Source organism: Ciconia boyciana, chromosome 1 (genome assembly GCF_034638445.1).
Source record: "Ciconia boyciana chromosome 1, ASM3463844v1, whole genome shotgun sequence".
NCBI classification, from domain to species: Eukaryota; Metazoa; Chordata; class Aves; order Ciconiiformes; family Ciconiidae; genus Ciconia; species Ciconia boyciana.
The window spans coordinates 99192896-99217021 of NC_132934.1; the positions used below are offsets into that span (position 1 = coordinate 99192896).

At 43.4% G+C, this 24126-nt stretch overlaps 1 protein-coding gene across 2 annotated transcripts; it reads left to right on the forward strand.

Annotated features, from left to right (window-relative positions):
• The first annotated feature begins 1647 nt into the window (after nt 1-1647).
• On the forward strand, nt 1648-11889 carry C1H3orf52 (chromosome 1 C3orf52 homolog). Of its 2 annotated transcripts, XM_072884956.1 has the most exons (7): nt 1648-1758; nt 2618-2836; nt 5791-5914; nt 6483-6616; nt 7499-7569; nt 9434-9633; nt 10621-11889. In XM_072884956.1, coding segments are annotated over exons 2-7 (699 nt in total). In that variant the 5' UTR covers nt 1648-1758; nt 2618-2668; the 3' UTR covers nt 10623-11889. The 2 variants fall into 2 exon arrangements, with proteins under 2 accessions (XP_072741057.1, XP_072741049.1); XM_072884948.1 differs by lacking the exon at nt 1648-1758 and having other exon boundaries at nt 2447-2836.
• Nucleotides 11890-24126: the final 12237 nt, after the last annotated feature.

The following is a 24126-nucleotide window of genomic DNA, read 5'->3' on the forward strand; positions in this document are numbered from 1 at the left end:
ATGCATCCTTGGACTCAAAGAAAGTAGAAGAGGAAATGACAGCCACATTCCTTTAACCCTAGCAGTAAATCTAGCTTTGATAATTATAATCTTCTGATGAGCCGATCAGCCCAAATCTAGCTGATTTAAGGTTTCCAAAGCTGTTTATGGGACTTAAGAATGCTGGTATTCCATTTAATAAAAGATCTGTCTAGATGGTCTTAAAATTGTGCTCAGTATTTGGAAGAGTTTAGCTTTCACCTTTAATGTATTAAAAAAAAAAAATGAAGCCTGCAATGAGAATACCAGTCATTGCTGTCCACACAGCACACTTTTATTCTACAGTACATAAATATGTGATCCTTGTTTAGTGTTAGACCCATCTTGGCAGTATGTGGGGAAAACACTGAAATGAGCTAGCACTGTAATCCGCATGCAGGGAGTTTGCTGCATCTAACACTGATACTGCTTTTCCTTCCTTTCTTGCACCAGTGCTGGGCATTTTCCTCTCCCACTGGGCTTGTGTCAAACTTACTACGTAAGCTATACTCAAAGCCTATATTTTAGGGGGTGTAGTATCTTTAAAGGCTAGTCAGTCCTTCACTTTTTCCTTTTTAATAAACACATGCTAAAAATGCAAGTGGCTATGTTTTATTCATTTGATTGTGCCTCTGAAGCTCTAATCCCCAGGTGCAATCAGAACTACATTTGTGCCTTGGAGTTTCCTCTTTTTGTAAAGTTGAGACTAACTTGCCCATTTTAGTAAAGCGCACATTTAAGGGCACAAGTTTCTTTTCTTTATATTGAAACCAGAGATGTCTTCACTACGGAAGAAAACAGTTTTCCTGCTGTTCTGTTTTAGATAAAAGCCTAGGCCAGAAAGTTCAGATCAGTTCTTGACTTCCCATTTTGTTTAAGAGTTTCTCAGCTCCATGCATCAGAAGGGTCAGTTACTTCACATACAAGAAAGGCCCCAAGTGTGGAAGTTGGATCACCCAGATGAAAGAAACTCAAGACTTTGTAAGGACCTCCTTCACAGATATAAATAAAAGGACTTTGGTTTTTTCAGGGTGAGATTCATAATCATTAACTCATTTGACTTAGAAAAACTGTTTTGGTTTCAGACAATTCAGTAGGAAGGTAAAGTCTTTTACTGTGAGTGGAAATGAAATAAATGGAGCTCATCTCCAGCAGGAGTACTAGGAACCAGTAGGTAAAGGCTTTTTTCTAGTGAAGATGTCCCGGGTAAAATCTTGTGGATCCAGACACACGTTTTGATCTTGATGACTGCTCAGCTTCATCCTCAGTCCTCCGGAGTTTTAAGGATTCTCCAGAACCAAAAGGTAGGGTATGCAATTTGTATTTCTTTTTATTCGCTGAATGAAACCAAACCGTGTGCTCAGCTTGATGGAGTGCCTTTGCCTGGAGGGCTGTGACATGACATCAGGAATCTGAACCCTCGGGAATGCTCCAGGCATCAGTAGCCAGATGAGTTGCACAATGGGAAAATCTAGGGGGAGGAAAAGCATCCTCAGCATTTGGCAGGAAAAAGAAGGAGCAGTGCTGTGAGTGGATGCTAAGCCGAGCAAGGGAGGGAATTCGAGAAAGAGGCTTTGTTTTCCTCTTAATGCATGATCCTCTCTGCTGGGACAAGAGAGCGAGCAAGAGTGCAGTTACTGGCTGCCTGCCGAACCCTTTTGATCTGGAGGGGAGAGAGGTGCTCTGTGGGGACGAAGGAGAAACGTGAGGATGGAGTCAGAACAGGAGAAATGAGAGGAGGTACGATGAAGGATACGGGAGAATGGGGGGCGGAATCAGCCCCTGGCTGCAGTAAGTTGTTATGAGTGACTCTAAGTAGCACGGAAGAGTTCCTGTGGGAAGCTAGTGCAGACCAGATCTCAACTCACACCGTGATTTGCTTCATAAAAGCATGCCCTATAGAGCACAGGCTGCAATTGAAGGCCACCTTCCTCCTCTCTTCAGATTTGTTCTTTTGGGTTTTTTTTTTACATGGAAGTGGCTTCTCAGGTTTAGGCTGGATAGTATGTGAATAGATATGAATGGATCTTTAGTACCAAACGTGATTGTAGGCTACATAACAGCTAGAGAGAGGACAATTCACAGCAAAAAGGTCAATAGCATTCATTTGTTTATTGATGATACAGGGAGACTAAAATTAGAAGTGTTGATGGATATTATAAGTTCCCTTCACAGCCTAACCGAACCACAAGCTACGTGATCCTTTACTCAGTTTATGCTGTTCAGAACCACATCTGTTTGTTTATCTGTGCAGATAATAGCAATAGCATTTTAGTGCTTCAGCTGACAGCAGCAGGGAAAGCAATCCATTTCCTTTCAAAAGTGCCTCAGCAAATGACAACATTGCTGAAGGTTTAGTCACCTGCTTGTGCTTGTCAAGGGCTGGTACAGCAAGGTAGACAAACTGGAAAACCTAGTATTGCACAGCTGAGGGCTGTAGTTCTGGGAACTAGGCAAATCGATACTTTCCCCGCCTCCCATTTCTGTGTAGCTAGTGCAGACGACATTATTTGTCCTTTCAAGGAATTCCCCGTATTTATCAGTGGTTTGAGATCACTCCTGTGAAAACTATCCCAACTCTCACTGTTACCGTCTCCAGCCTCATACCAGAACTGCTTCTGACCATAACTGCTGCTGAAACCAGAAGGAAATGAGTTGCCTCCGTGCTTGCTTCAGAGACAGAGATCGTCGCACAGAGACAGAAGCTATGAAGAGGCAAAGTTCTGGTCAGGAGCATGAGATTATTGAATTACAAGAAGATAATATGAAGGAAAGTGAGGCTGATAGTGATAAGCCTCTAAATGCTCAAACAAGAAAGGTAGGAATTTCACTTGCTCATTTGACGCTTGCTGTTAGGGAAAATACCACACAGCAAGAGAAATGACACTTTGCAGGAACAGTTTGTAAGGGTGGTTTAATTCATCATTTAAGGGAGAGGGAAAGGTTATTCACTTGAAAGTAAAGGCTGAAAACCTGTTAAAAATATTTATTTTCTTCTTCTCAATGAAATATTCTAATATTGGAGTGGGATTTTAAGCTTCTTTATTTTTTGGTGCTTGGCCGTTTGTGAACTTTAACTTAGGAAATGAAGTTGTAATTGGTGCTCTGAGTTTTGCTTTCTCTTTTCATGTGCTGTCAGTGGGATCGGGCTCAAAACCAGAAAGGAGAAAAGTTGAAACCCATATTAAAAACAGGGTTTCTTTCAGAACAAATTAATTGGAAAACAGCATTGCCAAAACAAGAATAGGATGTCCTGCAACAGATGATGCTGGATTCTCTCTCTTTTTCTTTGAGTAATTTGCAGTTGCTAACAATTATGAATTTGTATGAATAGAGTGCCCCAAAGCCTCAGTTAAGACCAGCACGTGAGTCCTGAGGGAGGTAGCTCCCAGCATTTAGCTTAAAGCTATGGAACAGACTCATGCTGGCAGAGGAGTCATATATGCTCACAGATGACTGTTGTACAATCATTTTCATTGCTTGCTCAAGAGCAGAGGGAATATCTGTGGCAGAGCTAAGAAGTTTCATACTTTTCCGTGGGGATGGCTGAGTCCTCCCGAGAGCTCGTCTGTATTAGTCACACCACCCCTCCCTTCCTGCTCCTGGCCGAGCAACAGCGACTGCTTCCTTGTGTGAGCCCTGCCAGCCATCTCTGTGGGCTGATTCATTCCACCGGCTAGGCAAAACCCCCACTTACTCTACCATATCAGGGGCCAGTTACTTCTCCTCTGGTCTGGTAAGCTGAAACAGCCTGCTGCAGGGTCAGACAAATTCTAGGGAGGTGCAAAGAGGAACAGGAGACGGTGGAGGAGAGGCAGGGCTGAGCTAGATCCGCTCAGCTATCTTTAGAGAATTTACCCTTAAGTTTCTGTTTAGCCTTCCCCTTCCCAGAACTGAGTTTTCATTTGGGCTCCGTTTCTGCTGATTCGGGCAATTGGCTTCCTATCCTATAGGGACTGCTGGAAAATTAGTATGGTCTGCTTCCTGCTCAGGTGGCAGGTTAATCAGAAGAACTGCCCTGCCCACTGGGGAGAGATTTTTTCTGCTGCTTCTCCTTCCCAGCAGTCTTCCGATGTACATGGGCAATGTCCAGAGGGTGTTGATCCAGCTAGTAGGGGGTAGTTGGGGAGCTGAATGTTTGCTTGAGATCAAGCCAGTTTGCTATGCGTGATTAAGAATTACACTTTTGTGATGGTCTAAATATGTGGCTCAATTGAAACTTGGGCTTGGTAACTGTCTGTCTCAACTGATATTACTATGTCTGATTTCATAGTTGTACTCTAGGCAGTAGTTACTGGCTGTTTTCTTTTTTCAGATACAAAGTGATATGCTAGTGTCACGTATGAAAGTGAAGCTTCATTCTTCTAATACATTTAAAAAATAAAATAGAAAATATGTATGTAAACATGATCACACCTGAAAGCATGCTGTGAGTGAAACCATATTCAGCCTTTGCCCTTCATTCTCCATCAAAGCAAAGTTCTGCATGCAATGGTGTCTACAGAGAGCACTTTCCCTTTCTCTGCCCCCGCTCCTGGAGAAATGACTCTTGCAAGATCTTTCTGTGGGTGTCTGTTTTCTCCCCCTGTTCATCTGCCACCCCCAAAGAAGCTTTAAGCCAGCTGGTGGATGTCAGTTAAATTCAGTGAAAGACTTTCTATTATGCTGGGTTCTTAGAAAGTTCAAAAAGTAAAGGAAGGTAACCTGGGTTAGTGCCTCCAGCCAGCAGCTAGTTCCTGCCACCCTGCACGTGTGTGGCCCAGACAACCTACAGCATGTGCTTTTCCTCACCTGGTACTGTTGTCAAAAAGGACATGGAGTTTATAGCTGGGTTTACAGTGGATGGGGAGGAGGAGGAATTAAAAAGGCAGCATGGCCTGCTTGCTTATGAATTCATGCTCTTCCTTCAATCTTCTGGCTGTGGAACAAAGTTGGAGTTTTTCTTATTTGTTTTGCTATATCAGCTAAGCTTTTTTTTTTTAATATTAGTACTGCTGGGATAACTAATAAAACACTAACTTCTGCCATGGTCTTAAATCTTATTAAAAATTAAATGAAAGGCAGGTATTGTCCTTTCTCTCCTATATGAATGCGCACACATGCACAATTTCTTTGAAGAGAGTTTCCTTGTGATCTCCTAGAACAGGTGAGATTTGTAATAAACTTTCTGTTAAATGTACTCCATAGCCTTCAAGTATCCAATCTTCTGAAGAACAAAGGAGTCAGCTGTAAAAGTCTCAATTATTTTACAGTGTTCTTTAATGCAATAGTATCTAATGAATAGCAGTCCACTTGCTTTGGGTGCTGGCATCCAGGAGTTATAATCAACGTTGCAGAGGTGAATGATTTTGGAAATTCCTCCACAGACACCATTTTGGTTGGGAGAGTTGGCAAACATTAAAAGGACAGCTTGTGGAACATGTGAATCAAATCTATGTAGTTTAAAAAAAATTTTGGAAGCCATGAAAACACCTTTGTAGCACCTTAGCTTTATGGGCAATTTGGGAATTGGAAATTCTGTACAAATGGGGAATGATATGTCTCTTCCAAGTAATAGCCTTCCTGTGAATGTCCTTTGGCTTCTGCACATCTATGTTCCTACCTGCAGCAGTACTTAAGGGTGGGAACCCCTGGCGTAGGGCATTGCTTACCAATGAGACTCTCCCATCTATTTGGGGTTTTTTTGTTTCTGGACGTTACAGTAGAGACATGCTTAAATATTTTTTCCCACCTTATTTCATTAATCAATGTGCCCCTTCCTTTTGTATCTAGGAGAGAGATCACTGGAAATCATGCGGGGATGTAGTTTTCTGGAAGTGTAAACTATGGATGGTTGTAACTACAATTTTTCTAGTATTCTTCCTGGTCATTCTCATCAGCCTAATTCTTTATTCTAGTAAGTATCTCACTCTTGGTTCATCCTCTAATAAAAATGTACAATACGTACAATCTAATATAACACAAATTGAACAGTGGCATCCTTCAAACTCCTTCTGTAAACTGCTGAAGGGACTGGGATGCTGACTGCAGAGCGTGGTGTGTTGAGTAGTGGATGTGAACGCTTTTATTTGAGCAGGCAGCGAGCAACTTGTATCCTGATCAGATGGCAATTCCAGTTTGTAGCTAAGTGAGAAAATGTTACGAGAACAGAGTTGGGGATGAGGATGGAAATTATGCTTGTAACATTGCAACAAGTGCAATAGATCACTTATATCCCCTCGTGTGGTGTCATTGCCTGTCAGGCTCCCAAAGCAGCTGACTTCTGCTAATGGAGGCAGGTGATTGACCTCCATGTGCTGTCACTTTTCTTCAGATGACTTGCACTTTCTTTCTGTCTCTCCCAGTCAGTCATTATCTAGGAAATTTGTGAGAAAACCACCCTGGAGAAAGCCAAGAGGGGTTTTTTCAATGCTTCTGCTAACTGGAACTTTTTCCTCCTCTTTCTATCTCCTTTTGAATATTAGATGTTTACACAGATGAGGATGACTATTGGGATCGTGGCGCACTACTAAATAGTGGAAATTGTCGCAATTTTTCAGGAACGTTGGAGTTAATGTGTGGTCTCCCACACCTTTTCTCTGAAGACATTACCAAGAGGGTATGTGTTGATGTGGCTCTTGGCAAAGCTGATTCTGCTTGTAACATAGATTCAGCGTTTTCCCTTTTAAGAAGTTTCTGTTTCTCTGCATAGCAACGCAGACATTTGCAAGTCCACAGAAAATTCTGAGTCATACTTTTTCTAGTATAATTTTAAGTCCAGATCTAGAAAAAAGAATTGTCTGCTTTTAAGCACACAAGCAGTTTACACTGATTAAAAAAAAAAAAAAAGAGTACCTGATTTTTTTTCCCAAATTCGAGTAATGGTTGGGACACAGTCTTCACCTTTTTCATAGAATCATTGAATAATTTAGGTTAGGAGGGACCTGTGAAGGTCATCTAAACCCAATGCTGGCTAAAAATCCTGTGTGTTGCATTCTCCTGTAAGTACACGATGACAGCCTGGGTTTACAGCTGCCATTTCCATTGAGCCATCACAGCTCTGAGTTACGGCTGAAATAAGCTCAGCAGGCATGGCAGTGCTGATTTAGACTTATTGTGGAAAGGGAGTCTCAGTAGAGAGACCCTTCCCTCTACCAAATAAGAGTAGAAGGACTTTTTGGTACTAATAAAAACCCAAGCCAAACAACTTAAATTGCACATGGCAACATGAACACATACTTTTAGTTCACCCTGAATGCCTCCATTGTGTTAAGGTAATACAGTAATCATGCAAACGCACAGATTAACTTGTCTGTCAAGCTTAAAGGGATTGCGCACCTTTTCCAGGGCAGATATTTGCTGATATTTGACCTTCAGCACCTGTGTTTATGCCCTTTAAAACATCTTGTAAGAATGATTCGCTGTACTTTCTTTTATGGGGAAAACAGAGAGTGAATGGAAGAAATATTTTTTCTTTTTCTTTTCTTTTTTTATCTCCAAGTTAACAGATGTCTACAGTTCATCTCCAGCTCTAGGACGCTACTTTAGGTCAGCTCAGGTGGTTTATTTCAGGTAAGCAATTTCTGTCATCAAAATTATCTGAAAATGCCAGGCTTTTGATAAGCATTTGTGCCTATGTAAATATGCACAACATTTAAATCTGTGAAAAATAGGTTGTCTGGGGGAACGTTACATATATAGTTAGTGAAAACTGGTCAAAGCATCCTCTGGTGTAAATGGCAAATGCTGCTAATAATACACGATGACGGTAACATTTTGTTGCTGTTAAGTATCATGTCTGTTGTCTTTTGTTCCAAGTGCAGCCCTTAGTAAACATATTCGAAGATATTTATTAAAAGGAAAATGAGCTGCTGGAACCACTTGAGATTGACATGGCTTAAATAGCCTTAAATAAAACAGTGTTCATGGGGAGGGGAGAACTGTTTTGTTCCCAAAAGAGCTGAAGGCAACAGGGACATACAAGTCATGAGAGCCAAAATGGCTGGTTTGTTTGGACCGCTTTTCCCCTTCACTTTATTTTGGACAACAGGAGCAAATCTCAAAGCAGCAGCATGTTGGAGAGACTGGTGGAACAAGAGTGAGAGGCAGAGCAGGTGGCAGAGCGGAGGCTAGGCTAGCCTGGGTGGGAGACGCTTACACGTGAAGGAGAAGCTCCACCGAAGGCTGGTGGAGACAGAGGAGTAGCAGTGGTGGGAAGAAGGGGAAAAGCATCCAGGCCTGCCTTGCAGGGGCAACAGAAAACTTCAAGCTGGAACAGAGGGAGGAAACTGTTTCTTGGCAGAAACTGGCACTGGAGGAAGGCTGAGGAGTTTACTGTGTTTGAGACTGTAGATTTTTAATCTAGGGAGATACCACAGATTTAGAACAGGAGGGAGGCTGAGCAGCAGAGGAAAAAGTGGGGCTGGAAAGATCAGCTGCAGTGTGGTGCTGCCATGGAGAGATAGCAGAGAGGCAAGGGAAGGCAGTCAGAGAGCTTCCCCGAGGACTTCTGAAAAAGCACTGTTACAAAAGGATTAGAAAGACAGGAAAAAATCCAGGGAAGTAGATTTGCAAAGTCCCAAGGCTCTTGAGGGAGCAAGGACAGGGGAAGAGCCCCCTTGGGCTGCGGCAAGGGGCAGTCCTGAGGGCACTTTGGGGAATGTGCTCCCCTGCATGGCCAGCCTTGGGCATGCTGGTTCTGTTCAACGAGTGAGCTGTAGCTCCTTAGCCTTACGGGTAAAAATGATGATTTAGACCATCACGCACAAAGCTGTAGTTCTGCATACATATTGACTAGCTGATCTCTCTCTCTCTCTCTCTGCCTCTTTGTGTGTGTGTGTCTGTCTCTGCCTCTTTGTCTCTCTGTCTCCTTTTCTCCCATCCAACTACTTTTTTGATGTTTTAAATTCTGTGAATACAAAATGTAACTGTCGAACTGTAGCCAGTGGATTTGGTAGACCACAAACAATGAAATCTCCAGAGATGGACTCCAGTTCAGTGGTTTGCGTAATCCACTCCAGAGCTGAGTTAGGAGCACAGCTGGGTGGCCCCAGGTACTGCTAGCAGGAGAGCAAATCTTTCTGTAGGTTCTCAGCTATCCTATGCTTGAGATATCGCAGCACCTCTTATCGTTAGGTACTTGTGAAGCATGAGTGCTGAAAACCTCACCCCATTAGGACACGTTGCCCTTTGTGCATTTGAAAACACGTCTCATGTTGGCTTCAGGTATGTGCCCAGTTTCTGTCAAGAGCTGCTCTGAGAAGGGAGGGGGAGGAGGAAACTGGAATCTTTGATGGCAGTTTTCTGTTATAATGCTTTTCTTTAGAACAAGTTTAAAAAAAATCCACGCCAACATTGATATGAAAAGTCAGTCTTCTCAAAAAAGAAAAGATCCAGTGGGGACTTGAAGGCATTCATACTCGACTTTGTTTTTCAGTAATGAAAGCTCCACTGTATTTTATCAGCTAGAGTTTTCTGTGCCACCATCAACAGAGGGGTTTATGGAAAACACAATGAACCCAGATTTTATACGGAACATTTTACGTCAAAATATTTATGACGAAGATGATACTTTAAATCCTGGGACATCTGAATGTAACAGGTTAAAGCTTGACCCGACTTCTCTCACATTAACATGTAAGTACTGTACATTAGAGAGACTGTTTCTTTACAAAGAGCAGAAGTATTTACTTGAAAGGAGGGAAATCTTTCTGGAAAGATGTTGAGATTTGTTAGTAAATATATTTTGCACAACAGTATTACGAAAATTGTAAAATATTCAGTTTCCAAGAAAGTCTTGCTATGCTTAGCTTATAACCTAGGATTTACTGTTTGGTCCTCTGATGAGAAAAGGAGTAGTGATGAAACTGGTTAGCTACAGACTCCAACCAAAATTTCAGATCTCTTGCATTTTACGAGTACAAAGAAAGTCTCCTCATATGTGTGTGTACCATAGCAAGGAGCGAAATAATTAAAAATGTTTTTCCTTATTGTATATGCATATTTGAATGCTTATAAAACAAATTTTAATCCAAGTAAAACAGGATAAGTAATTTGGGAGTGAACTTCTGATTTCTTCAGTCAAGGATGAAAAAGCCTCCTGAATTTTGTCTTTTCAGAGTTTTTTGGGAAAATTTATTATGCACAGAGATACCTTTTAAAGGAGCCAAATGTTCATTCTTCCAGGTTTTCTAGGTAGTGATTCCAATGACTACCAGTGACTAGGTAGTGATTCCAATGCATTTAGATTTGTCTTGATTGAAATGTCAGTATAAAAGTCCTAGGAGCTTTGCAGTTTTACTGAAAACAATCCATGGAGCTGCTTCCCCTCACCCCCGACTCACTGAGCCACACCTACACGCTTCAGAATAATTCTAGGCTAACACGTCACCATGCAGTGTATATAAGTAAGATTGCGATTAACTCTCATTGATTTTTCTTGGTACTCCTATCAAGGCACAAGAGAGCAACATGTCATGAGTTCCAGTTCTCAGTATCATTTTGTTCCTTATATATTGACAGGATTCATAGAAAATGCAGTGTAAAAGGGACAGGAAAGAATAGGCTGAAATATCTAACTAAAGTTTCATTTTAATGTTAATAATGTACTGTTTTAACTTTCAGAGAAATTATGGAAAGACTCCTCATCTTCCTCACCACCTAGAAGTGATGGGCTTCTCCTATCTATTATTAATCCCAGGGTGGGGAGCTATTCATTAAGTAGAAACACTTCCAAAGATGTTGTCCTGTAAATACTGTCTGTAAATGGAAAATGTGGTATATTTATAACAGTGTTGTACTCTATAACACCGCTACCTCCTTCTTTATTGTTGTCCTAATATCTCAATAACCCATTTCACTCTTGTGAAAATCATGTATCTTGTCTGGTGCATGCTCTGTTGACTTTGACACCTCTGCTTTGTCTTGCCTTATGATTAAATTTGGATTCCCTGCACAAGCTTTAAAAATCCTCTTGCACATGGCTCCTTTCTTCTCCTTTTGGCTTATCCAAAATTACCTGCACAGCTTCATCCTTAATGCTCACTTCCACCCATGTTCATGTCTGTTACTTTTTTCCCTGCTAACTTCATATGCCATGTTTCCTCATTGTTCTTTCCTCATAAAACAGCCTGAAAATTTAAATATCCTCTCTATTTTCTTTAATTACATACAAGACCTTTGCACTAGCTTCTTAAGCGAATTTCAACTCTCATCATTCCCTTGTTCATACTACAGTCTTCCTGGATAAGGTGGTAGCTGCTCTATTTTTCTCTTCTGTAATGTGAAATAGAAGTGAAGGAAGAAACATCGGGAAGAAACACGTCTTGTTCACTAATGCATCTGAATGTCACAGGAATCTTTCAAGGGTCAAATTAGCTGTGTGCTTTAATAATTAGCTACTGGTACTAGTGAACAGACAGCTATTTGAGCCACATTTGTAAATTCAAAGAGAAACTAGTCTATACCCTTAATTGTAGTCCCTGTTCCAGCAGTGGAGATAAAAATCAACAGATGCAAGATATTTGCCTTAATAAGGCAGCAAATAGTTGTTCTTTTTGACAAGAGATCAGATGAGATGGACCAATGCCACGAGGAAGATGCTGAAGCAGACCATGTAGGCCAGCATGGCATGAGAGTTATAGCCAGCACCTGGCTATAACATGAAAATTAAAAATTAAGCATTAACTTTACGCAGAATGGAAAGGACTCACTACCATGTTAGTGAAGTATAGCTTCTTGTCATATGTTTATAGCCAGTATAAATGTTAGTACTGTTGGATAGACAAATTTATTTTAAGAAACCTTTTGTATTGTGAGAAATATCTTATGGGAAATTGTGTTTCTCTTTTTCTAATATTACTAGTTTATTTAAGGAGTAATCTGACAATGTTACGGTGCATTAAATTATTTATTTTTACTCTTAAAGTGATTGTTTTCATTCTTCAGCAGCTCCAGTCTTTCAGCTGTTTGAGTTGGAAAATAACCACCAGAATTCTAAATGCTGAGAGCTGTATGAAGCATCTGTCTGACAGAGCCGTACACTCAAACCCGTATCTGTTGTTGCTTGAGTTTTAACTGAGCTTGGGAAACCGCCTGGTCCAAATCAGTAGTTCACATGGCTCTCCTATTTGTGGCTAATTCTGACCCCATCTTGATTTGTAAGATGTAGCATTGGCTGTAAGAACCATAATTTCTCATGATGCAATATTCTATGCAGCATACAACTAGAAGAGATATTCCCTCTGATTCTTACATTGGGGAAGGATAAAATTCTTGGTTTGTATGGTTTTTCCCAAAAGCAGAAGGCTGTGAAAATACCAGCAGCAAAGAAATAATTTGCCTTTGAGATGCTGCTTGATCTTATTGCTCTTACTAAGACGTCTGAACCTGCCCTTGAACACTTTTTAATCTTGATTCTGTTTCTAAGAACTGAAAAATAATATAATGACTATGCTTGCTTATGGTGATACCCCTATGTGCATTAAGAGTTGACAGAAAAAAGAAGGAGCCAAGCATTCATTTTTTTTCCAGCCACTCTCCTCTGCCCCAGAACCTTTACCCCAGCAATTCATAGGAAAGAAGGAGGTGGAGTTGTAGCAAAGTGTTGTGATATTCAACAGAAAATGTCCGACTTTACAGTCTACCTCCAGTCAAGCTTTGAACTCTCATGGAAGGAAATGTCAAAAAAATGACAAAAGTGGTTTCTGGTTTTATATCTTTGAGGTAAATTGATAATGTAAAAGAAAATAACCCACTGAATTAATTATGAACTCATCCATTAGGGACAAAGCAGTGTGAAAACACATTATTTCATCAGGTTAGGTATTTTGTGTGAATGCTTAATGTTAATTTTAATAGAAGGAGTGTGGGTAATACTTTAATGACTGAGGCAACTGAGACACTGTTAAAAAGGAAGATAAAAGATAGTTCTGGCAATTCAGCTTGTGGAGCGTACAACCAGCCCTTTAAAATCCCATGGCAGGCAGTCATCTGTGTAGCCACAGCAGCCAATACAAATTTTGGGCAGATTCAGCTTCCTGTCACTGCAGCGGTACCTGCGGAGTGCTGCCCACACCATGCCAGCAGTGTGTCTGTCCACTGCTGCATGCAACCACTCACCCGTGGGACTGCCCCCGGCATCGGCACTGCAGGTGGGAATCGCAAAGGCGCTACACCGTACAGCCGGGGCTGCAGCCTGCAGTCACATACAAAGGAAGATTTAAAATCAGGAAAACTGTGCAACATTTTATTCCAAATTGTTTTATTACAAAAACGGAGCGAGCAAAGAAACATGCTTAAGCAAGAACACAGGCACATAATCACTTTACGAGTTCTGCTGAACAGTGGAATAACTGGTTTCAGCCCTGTGTGCATGTCCAGAAATGCTGCTTGCAGAGGGGTGATGGGCTATGAGGAGGTTATGTGCTGGCATTGCAGAGCCAAACCTGAGACTCCAGCAGGAGTGAGCTGGAAGCATCGTGTCATGGAGGCAACACCTGGGAGTCTTCTACTGAGAGGTGTGCAGTTACTGTCTGTGCAGCACCAGGTTTCACAGTCTTCTAAGTGGCTGGAATTTTTGTTTTGCATGCAGTTTGTTGCTTTTTTATTTAATTCCAACTTCATTAAGACTTCACTCTAAGATAAGTAGTATTACATTAAAGGGCGGGGCAATTTGAGAAATTAGTTATTTATTGAAATTGTACGTTGTATAATGGTATATATCAAGCAGGCCAGAGAAACTTTGGAGAAGAGTAAGTGCACCTAACACAGGGTCTATGCTTTCATTTAAAAAACAAAACACATCCCCCCGCAACAAACAAAAAACCCAACACCAAGGGGTGTTGTTATTGCATTTTTTAAATATCTATCAGTAGTTCTGTAAGGTCCCTTTTTAAAAAGAAGTACTGTAAAAGTCTGGAAAAATGCAGTCTCAGTTGCTTCTAGTAAGGAAGCACCTAATTTTCTATAGAGAAACGTTGTCTTACAACGGCAGTTGCTACTGATTGCTTTTGGTTTAATTGTCAAGTCCTGTGTCCTATCCATGTCTCTTTCTGTGATCACCTTTTCATGGATAGATTTGTCTCATAGCAGATGAGTCCTAATGAGTAATCTCGGTAACACGAGAGAGATGTTTGTTTGAAGTCCTGACAGCAGAGGTAGGATAGTTAGCAAGGCTGCATACTGCTGGCTTAAACATTCAAGTAAAAGAGTGCCTTGGGAGCAGGAAGTGTCCCTTTCTAGGTTATCATATCAGGACATAATCATATTCATTGTGCTGTTCAGTGCTGGCAATATTTTTCTTCCCCTTGGGCACGTTGATAAGTGCGTATTCTGTCTGATTATTGATGTTAGTCACAGAGGCTTCACGTTTTATGTCGTGTCTGACAGTAGAGTACCACAGTTCACTGGAATTCATAGCATCATTTTTGGCAAAATGTTCCTAAGCGGAGAAGAGAAAAAGAGAGAGAAGCTTCAACGTGATTATACCCTGAAGAAGTTTGCAATGTGAACAAATGTGGTATAGCTTGTGTGCTCATGCAGTGGTGTTGACCAATGTACATAGCACCGAGAAGAGTTTGTAAATCCACCGTCATTTCTGTAGCGTACAGGCTGTGGCTGGACACCAGGAGCACCCAACAACACATGCACAGCTGGTGCGGACGGAGGGTGAAGGCCTGACTTGTTCTGAGGTTGATAGCACTTAGCGGTAGTTTAGGTAATAAAAAGTTCGTCACCACACACACAAGGGAGCACAGTGGCACAAATGGCAGGTGGGGAAACCTGAATCATCTCCTGCCCCACATCCCCCCAGGGCTGTCCCAGGAGAGCCATCATCCTGGTGGTCCCAGGGTGACGTCTACCCAATGAGTAAATGGGAGCAGCTCTCCAGACCACCTTACAAATGGGGGTGGAGGGGGAGTTACTAAAGGTATGGGACATATTACCAATGCATGTGAGGGGAGAGCATTTGGGGTTTATGCAAGACTTATTATGGGATGTTTATGGGAGGAACTGAAGGGAGGGATCAGGGTGATTTGCAGAGCAAAAAGCATGGGAAAGTAGGGGGATAAAGGGAGGGCCGGGGGAGTCACGGCCAGCTGCCAGAGAGACCGCAGGGTCTGAGAGTCGACTGAGACCCCAAGTGTGTGTGTGTGCATGTGTCTGTGCAGGAGACACGCTGTCCTGGAAGGGGCCCTGGCCTCACGGGAGGTGCAGCAATGGCTAACAGCCTCCCTGGCTGTCCTTGTCTAATGTTCTTCTTGAAAACAGAGGGAGGAGAAAGGAAGAGCCATTAATGAAGGAGGAGGTAAGATTGTGTGGGTAAATGCCTTCCCAACTCTGTTCAGACTTGTCCCTCTTTTTGCCTCTTGACGGTGTTTGCTAATGGGTTGTGGGTGACTGTGCATCTAAAGAGCTAGCAGGATGATTCATTAAATCTAAAGGGATGATGTGAACTGATTAAGTACTCAGAGCCAGAAGTTAAAAATTTGTTTGCCCTGGTGCTCTTGACTTGAACCCACTGGATAAAAAAAGCCAGTGAGTAAGTACGGGCTTTATAGTGTCATCCTCTATTGTCTGCAGTGGGAGCAGTATTTTAAGCGGGTGTTGCTGAGTTCATGCTGACATTTGTAGCTACCTTTCATACCCTGTAAGCGGAACAGAGGTCTCTGCTCCATGGGTTAATAAACCCAAAGGGTTCTTTTTTATTTTTTCAAACCTAGAAGTGAGAAGTAGTTGTTAGAACCTAATTCCTGCAGAATCTGTCTCGGATTTTCCCAGCTTATAAAAGTCATTTTGTCTGTTTAGATTCTGCTTGGTGTGAAAGATCTCCTGACTTTGAGGACACTTCACCGAAAATAAATCCTGAGTGTTGATTTGAGGCTTTATAAAATGTTGAGATTTAGAAATTCCAGAAGTTTTAAGGAGCAGGGCAATCAGGGTGGACTTCCTTAAGAAAAGGAATTCCCTGCCTGTCTGCAGGGGCATTGGTCTCTCTCTTCCCCTAGTCACTATTGCAAAGAATTGGGAGGGCAGCAGTATTTCTCCTAATGCGTCTGCGAAATGAGAACAGGTAGGCTCGCTATTTTCATGAGTGACTGGCTCCAAACTCACTGAGTGAAGTCTGGAGCACCTCTTGTCCCTTCCAACATATAGGTCTACCCAAGACTTGCTCATAGCCACGTTTTTCAGAATCCTTCCAGTCTACAAGTTTTGAAAGGCTGTTATCATTGACCTTCTCTTATCGGGGGGAGACTGAAGTGCTGAGGTGGAGTGATTTGCCACACACACTGACGGTGCAGGAGGAGCAAGAATGAAGACTCTTGAGATTTCATTTGAGTCTGTCTTTACTCATAGGCCAAGTTTAATACTCAGAAGAGGCGTCTCTCCTATTGCACTAACAACCCTCCCAGGACTGTTTTCAAACTACACTCTGGGGCTTTTACTTGGGACCAAAACCTCTCAAAACTAGACAGCTACTTGGCAGTTCCACCTGCTCCTCTTCTCTTCCCCCACAATCCACCCCACGCTCACATGTACAAATGATGAGCTCATTTAATCACACCCTTTTCTGTCATCTTGTCCACTTTCTTCAAAATTTTCTGCAAAACACCCACATATCTGCTGGGCACCAACTTCTCTTTTACTGATGTCATCTCTATTAAAAAAAACCAACCAGGTTGGGCTGCTAAATGGCAGCGCTTTGTTCTGCGGTACATAGGGCTTCTGGTGATTGTTCATCATTGGTGACTTGAGGCAACTTCACTCGTCCTCTGCTAAAATGAGCTGTTTACAAAGCAGAGGTAGCAAACCACGGGTACTCAGCTGCTGCCTTTCAGAGCTCAGTGTATTAACACAAACGAATGACTACAGGAGACTGTGAAGTGCATCAGTTGAGAAGTGGCTGCTCCCCCACCCCTGCCACCCCTTGCCTCCAGGACAATGAGTTTGGGCAAAGGAGCAGAGCACACACCAAGTTGTATAGTTACCTCTTAAATTACCTTGGGGTGCGTTGCCAGAGCTCCTGAATCTAACCCCAAAGCAGGGAAATAAGATGGACTGGGCAACACGTTAATCATGCCAGTCTTTCCTGCGTCCTCTCCTGCAGTGCAACCATTTGATCCATTCTGGTTTATAAGAAATTAAATGTTCAGTCTGACAGTGCGTATTTTGAGGCTTTTCTCCCTCCTTCTGGAGTCAGTGGGACATTGGAAAGGGAAACCTTATTCTGTTCCAACAGAGACTTAGCCATTCGTTGAGACATCTGCTATTTTTTTACAATGGAAAGATTAACCAAAACCTTTTAAGCCTCCAAATATTAAATCTCCCTTTGCCTTTCAACTGAAGACTACTTTTATTACTAAAGCTAGTTGGCAATAGTCCAGTTAAATGGCTTTTCATTAAAAGATGTCATGCTGAAACTGAAACTTTTGTGTGGAAATATGCCAGTTTTGATGAAACTGTAGGCAAGAGAGGTCATGCTGGCTACCAGAAAGCTGAGAGAAGGGAAGGAGGAGGAGGAGACAAAAGTACCCCCGCAGCCATAAATTGCCCAGTGGCTGGGGACACTCATCGAGGGCATGATCATGAGGTACAGCCTCCTGAACCGCCTGATTCAGGCCAGACAATGTTACACTCGGCCTCTGAAATTACAGGTGAGTGTTGCGGTCTGTTTGGCCACCAGCTGCCCGAGAGTGGGGCTGCATAGCGTTGTTATAGTTTATGTACGTACATTTATTTGGTACATAGGCTTAAACTGACTTTTTTCTGCATCCCAAGCCGATACCCTGATTATGAGTTTTTGTCTCTCCTGGACAAGATGGACACCTTGTCTTTCTGACACATGGATGTTTTGGACTCGATTGCCCTGGAGAGCAGCAAAAACATTCACTTTTAGTCATTACCTTGATGGTACTTGGCGGGTGGCTGTAGGTCTGAGCTGGGGAAAGAGGAAGAAAACACATGTGATTGTCATTCTTTGGTGCAGCAACAGGACACAAGGACTTTCTGCAGCACAGGGTTTACTCAGACTTAGCACAGGCTGTGCAAAAGCATGAGCTAGTGTGACATTAGTTGGGGAAAGGGTTGAATCTCCGAGGGCTAAATAAATCTGATGGCTTCCCAAGATTTATCTTTTCTCTAGTTTAACATGCACTTACATCATGCAGCACTGCTCATCGACCTTAATAAAACCTAGATGTGCAAACTTGTTGGTTTTTTGTTTTGTTTTGGTTTGGTTTTAACTTAACTGAAATCAGTTTTACATGTCTCTCAGAAATGGCTGTATTTCTCTCTGACTGTATATCTCTCTGACTGTGTTTCAGCTTTATGGCCAATGCAGCCTTAATTCTGCCTGGGATCGCTGGCTGGGCGCTGGGGCGCAGAGGTACTACGTGACGTGCCACGTGCCCGAGTGTGCACTGGGTGTTTGTGCACATGGGTTCAGCAGGCTTTTCTGGAAATTTGTCTCTCTGTCCCGTAAGCATCTAAATGGCAGGGGGTTGTTGTTTGAATCATCCTTTCTCACAGCTTTATTTTTAGCTGCCTAGCTGGTTCTTGTTATGAGGTTGGTTGAACTATTGGTTGCTCCTGTAAAATTTCAGAGCTGAGCTTTCACTTTTGCCTAAGATAACGGGGGTTTTAAGTGTACTTGTTTTGCAACCTGACTAAAGGAAAGACGTCAGTCTCCCAATATTGCGTTAAAGCTGCCATCTTAGAGAACTTTCAGTGTTTTAAAACATTACTGTGCTGCCTTGACATTCCCATGAAATTGCCGATGTACAAGACTAACAAGAAGCTGTTCCTTGCCAAGCAAATACCACAACTTGTGAAAGCGGTGAAAGTATTATACCATCCCTACATGAATGGCTTTATCCACTGATGAAAAAGGTAGTAGTCTGAATCGAAACCAAGACCTCGTGATTCACGTGAGCACATGTGATCCTGGCTACTATGTGGGTCTTCCCTATTTGCAAATTTAATACACAGAAACTATCTCATTAGGAAAATACCTCATACCGACGTGTGTTTAGAAAAAGTCCTAAACTGTGCTTGTATATGGGGAACGGGGGCTGGCGTGTCACCAAACGCGGGGTGTGCTGTGCTGGCAACCCCCTTCCTCCTGCAGCCCTCTGCCTTGTTTGCACAGGACAAAGCAAGGGTGTAGCACAGGTGCCCCGCAGAACGGGTGCTCCCCGGCTGCGGTTCAGGAGCTTGCAAGCCTGCGGGCCTGGCTGTGACGTGCCACGGCTGAGTTTGCCATTGTAGGAGGCAGCTGCGTGGTGGTGGCCAAGGCACCCGTGATTTAGGAGGCTGGAGGGGATGGCTGCCTCCTTGTGCTGCGTCACTCCAGAAACAAAAAAAAGAGAGGCCCCAAATAATCCAGCATGGTGGGGCAGCAAGAGGGCAGGTACCCCCCCGCACACTGGTTACAAGGACATTTCCCCTGGCTGGGATGCAAAATGCCTTGCTATGGCTGCTGCCCGTGGCCGTGCCTGTGCCCACCGGCTGCCACTGCAGCGATGCTGGATGCTGGCAGAGAGCTCCCGCACGCCCCCACTCATATGATGCCACACTATCCCCGAGGTGCTCGAGAAGCCTCTTTACTTACTTTCCTTGTGGGAGTATCTTTTTCTCCTGATGGGGATGCGCACATTCCACCTAGGGTATTGGAAATAAGGGTGGGCAAGTTAGGTCTGGTGCTGGTTAGTCCTCGCTCCCCACTGCCAACCCCTAGGTGCCTGCGGTCACACAGGGAGACCACTCCACCAGCTTTTCGGACAAGTCACTTTGTGCAGCTTCTCTGCCTCTGCCCTTGAGAGGGAGGCGGCCCCTGGCAGGCACCAAGCCCTGCCCTGGGAGCTGCAGGAGCAGGGGCTGCCCCAGGGGAGGAGAGGCACAAATCACAGCTCCGTGGACGGAGGGATGGCAGGGACAAGCCGGCAGGTGACAGTAGGCATTACAGCATTTAGCCATTCCTGCGAAGTACAGCCTCTGTCCCCCTGGGGAGCCTGGCAGTAGCTCAGCAAAGTTTGTGGTTTTGAGGAGCAATCAACCTTTCTGGGCTTGTCCGTATTAAATACCTCCAGATGGGTGAGTGAGCAGTAAATATTGTGAAGAGATATGAGAGAACCAGCCCCACGCTCCCCAAATTATTCACATCAATCTATGCACGGGTGTGTCTTGGTGAAAATCAAAAGGAAGAGAAGCACAGCGATTGTGTAACACAAACTGCAAACCCACAGGTAAGTGCAAAGTTCATGGACAGGCCAGTTGCTGGCACATCTAATCTCCAGCTGCAAATAAACTTTACTGTTTCAAGCAGAAGACTATACTTCCAGGTTTAAGTACTGAAAATATTTGGCAAATTTAAGTTCCTTTAAATTACTTCCCAACTGCTCTGCTACCAAGCTTTTTGATAAGAGCTAGGCTCACTAGAACATGCACTATTGCTTATAGTTTACAATTTTGTGCTTGTAAAACACCTGTAGAGTAATTTACAAGCATTTTACCATGTGGTATTGATATTTATATGTTAGATTTACATATATAATAAAAATATACTAAGGGGCTGTGAAGCTGCCAAGTCATATGAAGTCGGGATATGCGCCCAACTTTCTGGTGGAGGTGTATTATGAGTCAGTCTCTAATCGCATATTTGCATATTCTTTTTCTTTCCCAGGACCGGAGGTAAATCGATAACGTCACCATTCTTTGTTGCTGTCGATACTTTGCTTGTTAAACGTGTGCTCTTAGATCTTAGTTATTTCATATACCATTCAAGTTCGGCAATTAGTATGAAATAATTTCTCTCTGCACATGCCTCTGGTGTTCTTATCAGAGTAGCAGAAATTTTCGTAAATATTTTGCATCCTGACTTCCTGTTTAATAGAAGAATTTACATCACTTTTAGTACAGCTGGGAATAAAAATAAAGCTAATCCTACCTCATTCCAGGTGGCCTACCTGGTTTTCTTTGAATTGTATATAGCATTTTGCCCACACCAAGCATAAACTCCTCTAGCTTAGTTGGAGATGCCAGCGTGAATGCTTCACACAATTTGGTTCTAGAAGTCCTATGAGGTACATTTTAAATAAAATATGTATGTGTATCTTATGTATAATTATAATACACATAATTCACATTAGGAGTATATTGTAACTGTCAGATATCATGAGTTTGATATAAGTATTTTCCTTTTCTGATCATCTATTTATTCCACTGCTTCTTGTTTATATTCAGTTGGCTTCTGATTTTTTAGTTCCCCGCTCAGAAGGCAAGGTTGTTGGGCTTGGATAGCTCTTGTCCTGAACTGTCAAAAAATAAATAGCATATGTTCCTGTAGCAAATTAGACCCGTAAACTGCTGCACAACCCTTAGATAAAGTCATCTTATTTAGTCAATAATGTGTAATCCTGTGGGAAAATATGTCGCGTGGTCTGAGAATTGAAAGCATTTCTCAGCATCTGCAGTCATACTACAGACATGCTGGCTCCTTTGAGGCAGGTGCCCAGCAGTTAGAGGAGGAGAGCCCGACTTGCCTATGCTTGGAGGGTTTTTTGGGGGGTTGGCTCGTGTTGGGTTTTTTTGGAGGCAATTATAAGTATAGCTTTATCAGTGAAAATGCTGGGAAATAGTTCTGATCAGCAGTCTCAAAAGAGGAGAAGCGTGACTCAACTACTGAAATAAAAACAAAGGCAGAATTAATCTTCTTTGTTTCTATAGTTTCATTTTGCTGCTTGCAGAGCATCTGCATGAGCTGTTGTACAGGCTCCAGAGGCTGTCACTCTGGTAGTGGTCAAGCCAAATATAGAAGAGCCACTAAAAAGTGAGCTCTCCAAATAGAAGGGATGACGTGGCAGACTTGGGGATATATAGGAAGAAGAAAAGAGGGTCAAGAAAGTAAATACAGAGAAGGCAGCAGGGTCTGTGGATAAATGGTGGAGTCTGAAATTGTTCAGCTCCAGGTTGCGACATTTTCTCCCAGCAGCTGCAGTATGAAGCCACCTGCTATTAAGAGCTTGAGTTTGTGTTGGGTCTGCTTTGCACACCTGAAGCTAAGGTTGCCTTTGGTCTGATTTTACTTCAAATCCATTTGCCAAAGTGCCAAGAGACAAGGCGGTGGATGCCCTTTCTGTCCCTGAAGGGGGACTTCCTGGGCAGAGGTAGTGGGATGCTGCCGGTCGGTCAGTCACAGACACATCCACTGAGCCACCGTTGTAAGGGGTGATGCCAGCCTCGCTTGCTTTCAGAAACACGATGCTCCTCTGATCTGCTGTGGGACATGACAGCACTAGCCTTCAGGAGAGAGGATTTCAGTGGGGACCTGCTGCAGCTGTTGTCTCCACCTAAGTTTTTCTCCCTCAACAAGAGGTTACTGATTCAGAAATAATTTTGCTCCTACCTGGCTCCTTGAACCAACCACCTCTAACACAAAACTGCCAAACCGTAAAAAAAACCTCATCCGACGAAGCAAAATAGTGCCATCTTTGTTCTGTGGCTGGCTGCTTGACTCAGAAAGCCCAACACCCCATAGATTCAGTGTGTTGTAATTCCTGCTACCCCTGTGTCCTCCCTCCGGGACCCCACTAGCCATGCTGGTCCTCACCTACTCATGGGCTGATTCACCTCGAGGTGATGAACTTTGCCTGCTGGCCTCAATGGAGTGATAACTTGGGGTTATTTCCTCCACCTGGCTGCTGGTTTTCGCAAGCCTTGTAGACATTCCCTCATCCGCAGGTGTTCATCTACTTTGGTTTTTTCCAGATCTTGTTAAAGCTACTCAGGAGAGATGCTGACAGCTGGATGGTGTGACTGCATGAGCCTTATTCCTTAGGAATTTGGGTTTATAACAATATAAGCTGTGAATGCAGAACAAAATGCTTTGGGGAGGATTTTTGGAGGTGGGTACGTGCCTAGCGTCTAAGACAAGAAACAAGGGCGCTTTGGGGGACCTTAGAGCAATTGCTACGGATTTGATCCCGCAACACTACTAAGTGTATGCAGGATCAGGTTGGCGTGGATGGGCTGACTGCTATGAGAGACATGCAAACTCTCTTGTTGTAAACTGAGCTTTTGATTTAGCCTGACTGTGAGCCTGCCCCGTGCTGTGGAGCAGAGGAGCCCTTCCTAGCTGACCCTCAGTCTCTGCCTCTCGTGCTGCCTGCTGAACTGCGGCAGCTGGGGCTGGACCTCCGCAGCACCAGAGCTTTGCAGGATGCTGAGTCACTGCACAGGAATGACAGTTTTTCTGAAAAAAAAACCCAAAAACCAAACCCTTGTCATTTCTCCATCCCTCTGAACTTCTGCAAGGTCTGTGATTTTTCAGAAAGACCCGGCTTTATCAGCAATCAGGCAGCTATGACTGAAGAGTGACGTGCTACTACAAAACTCACAGTGAGCAGGCACTGCTAATCGACAGGAGATGGAGCGAGACGGGTTGCAGTTTCTCTCTGTCCTGCAAGGGCAGCTAGTTAATGCTCTCTCTCTGTTACCTCTCCTGGCAGTGGTTTGTTACAGAAGAGTTTTTGAAAGTGAGGAAAGCAGGGTGTGGAGCCGCACGAGCGCAGGCTGCGACAGGGCACTGGGCTGCTGCCGCCTTTTACAGCAGTGGACCTTCCTCCCCTCCCCTCTGATGGGGGATATGGGTTTCACAGCTCCGTCAACAGCTAGCAGGAAAAATCTGCTTTAAGAAAACCTTGCTCGTGGTGTCCTGATTCCGGCTGGTAAAAAGCAGTCGGGAATGTTTTCAAAAGCAGCAGAAGTCCCATCTGTAAGTGTCACAACGGCACTTAAAGCAATGGGGATTTGGCAAGCTTGGGAGCTAGGAGCCTGGGGCTGAGACCCTACAGGCATCACTACTCCTTGCTGCCACAGGTGAGGACCCACCAGCTTCACATGGATTTTGTTGGCCTTGACTCAAACTGCTCCTGAGAGCAAGGCTTCATGTTTTGGGGACTTTTGCCCTTTCCCTCAAGGCCAGGTAAAACTGTCATGCCTTAGAGCTCTGGCCACAGACCTGCAGGGAGGTGAGGGATGCGCTCTCTTCAGAAACAAGCAGAACGCTTAATTTTGGCAATTGAGTGCCCCATCTGAGCTCCTTAAGACCAAGTAAGCAGTCAGGGTACAGTA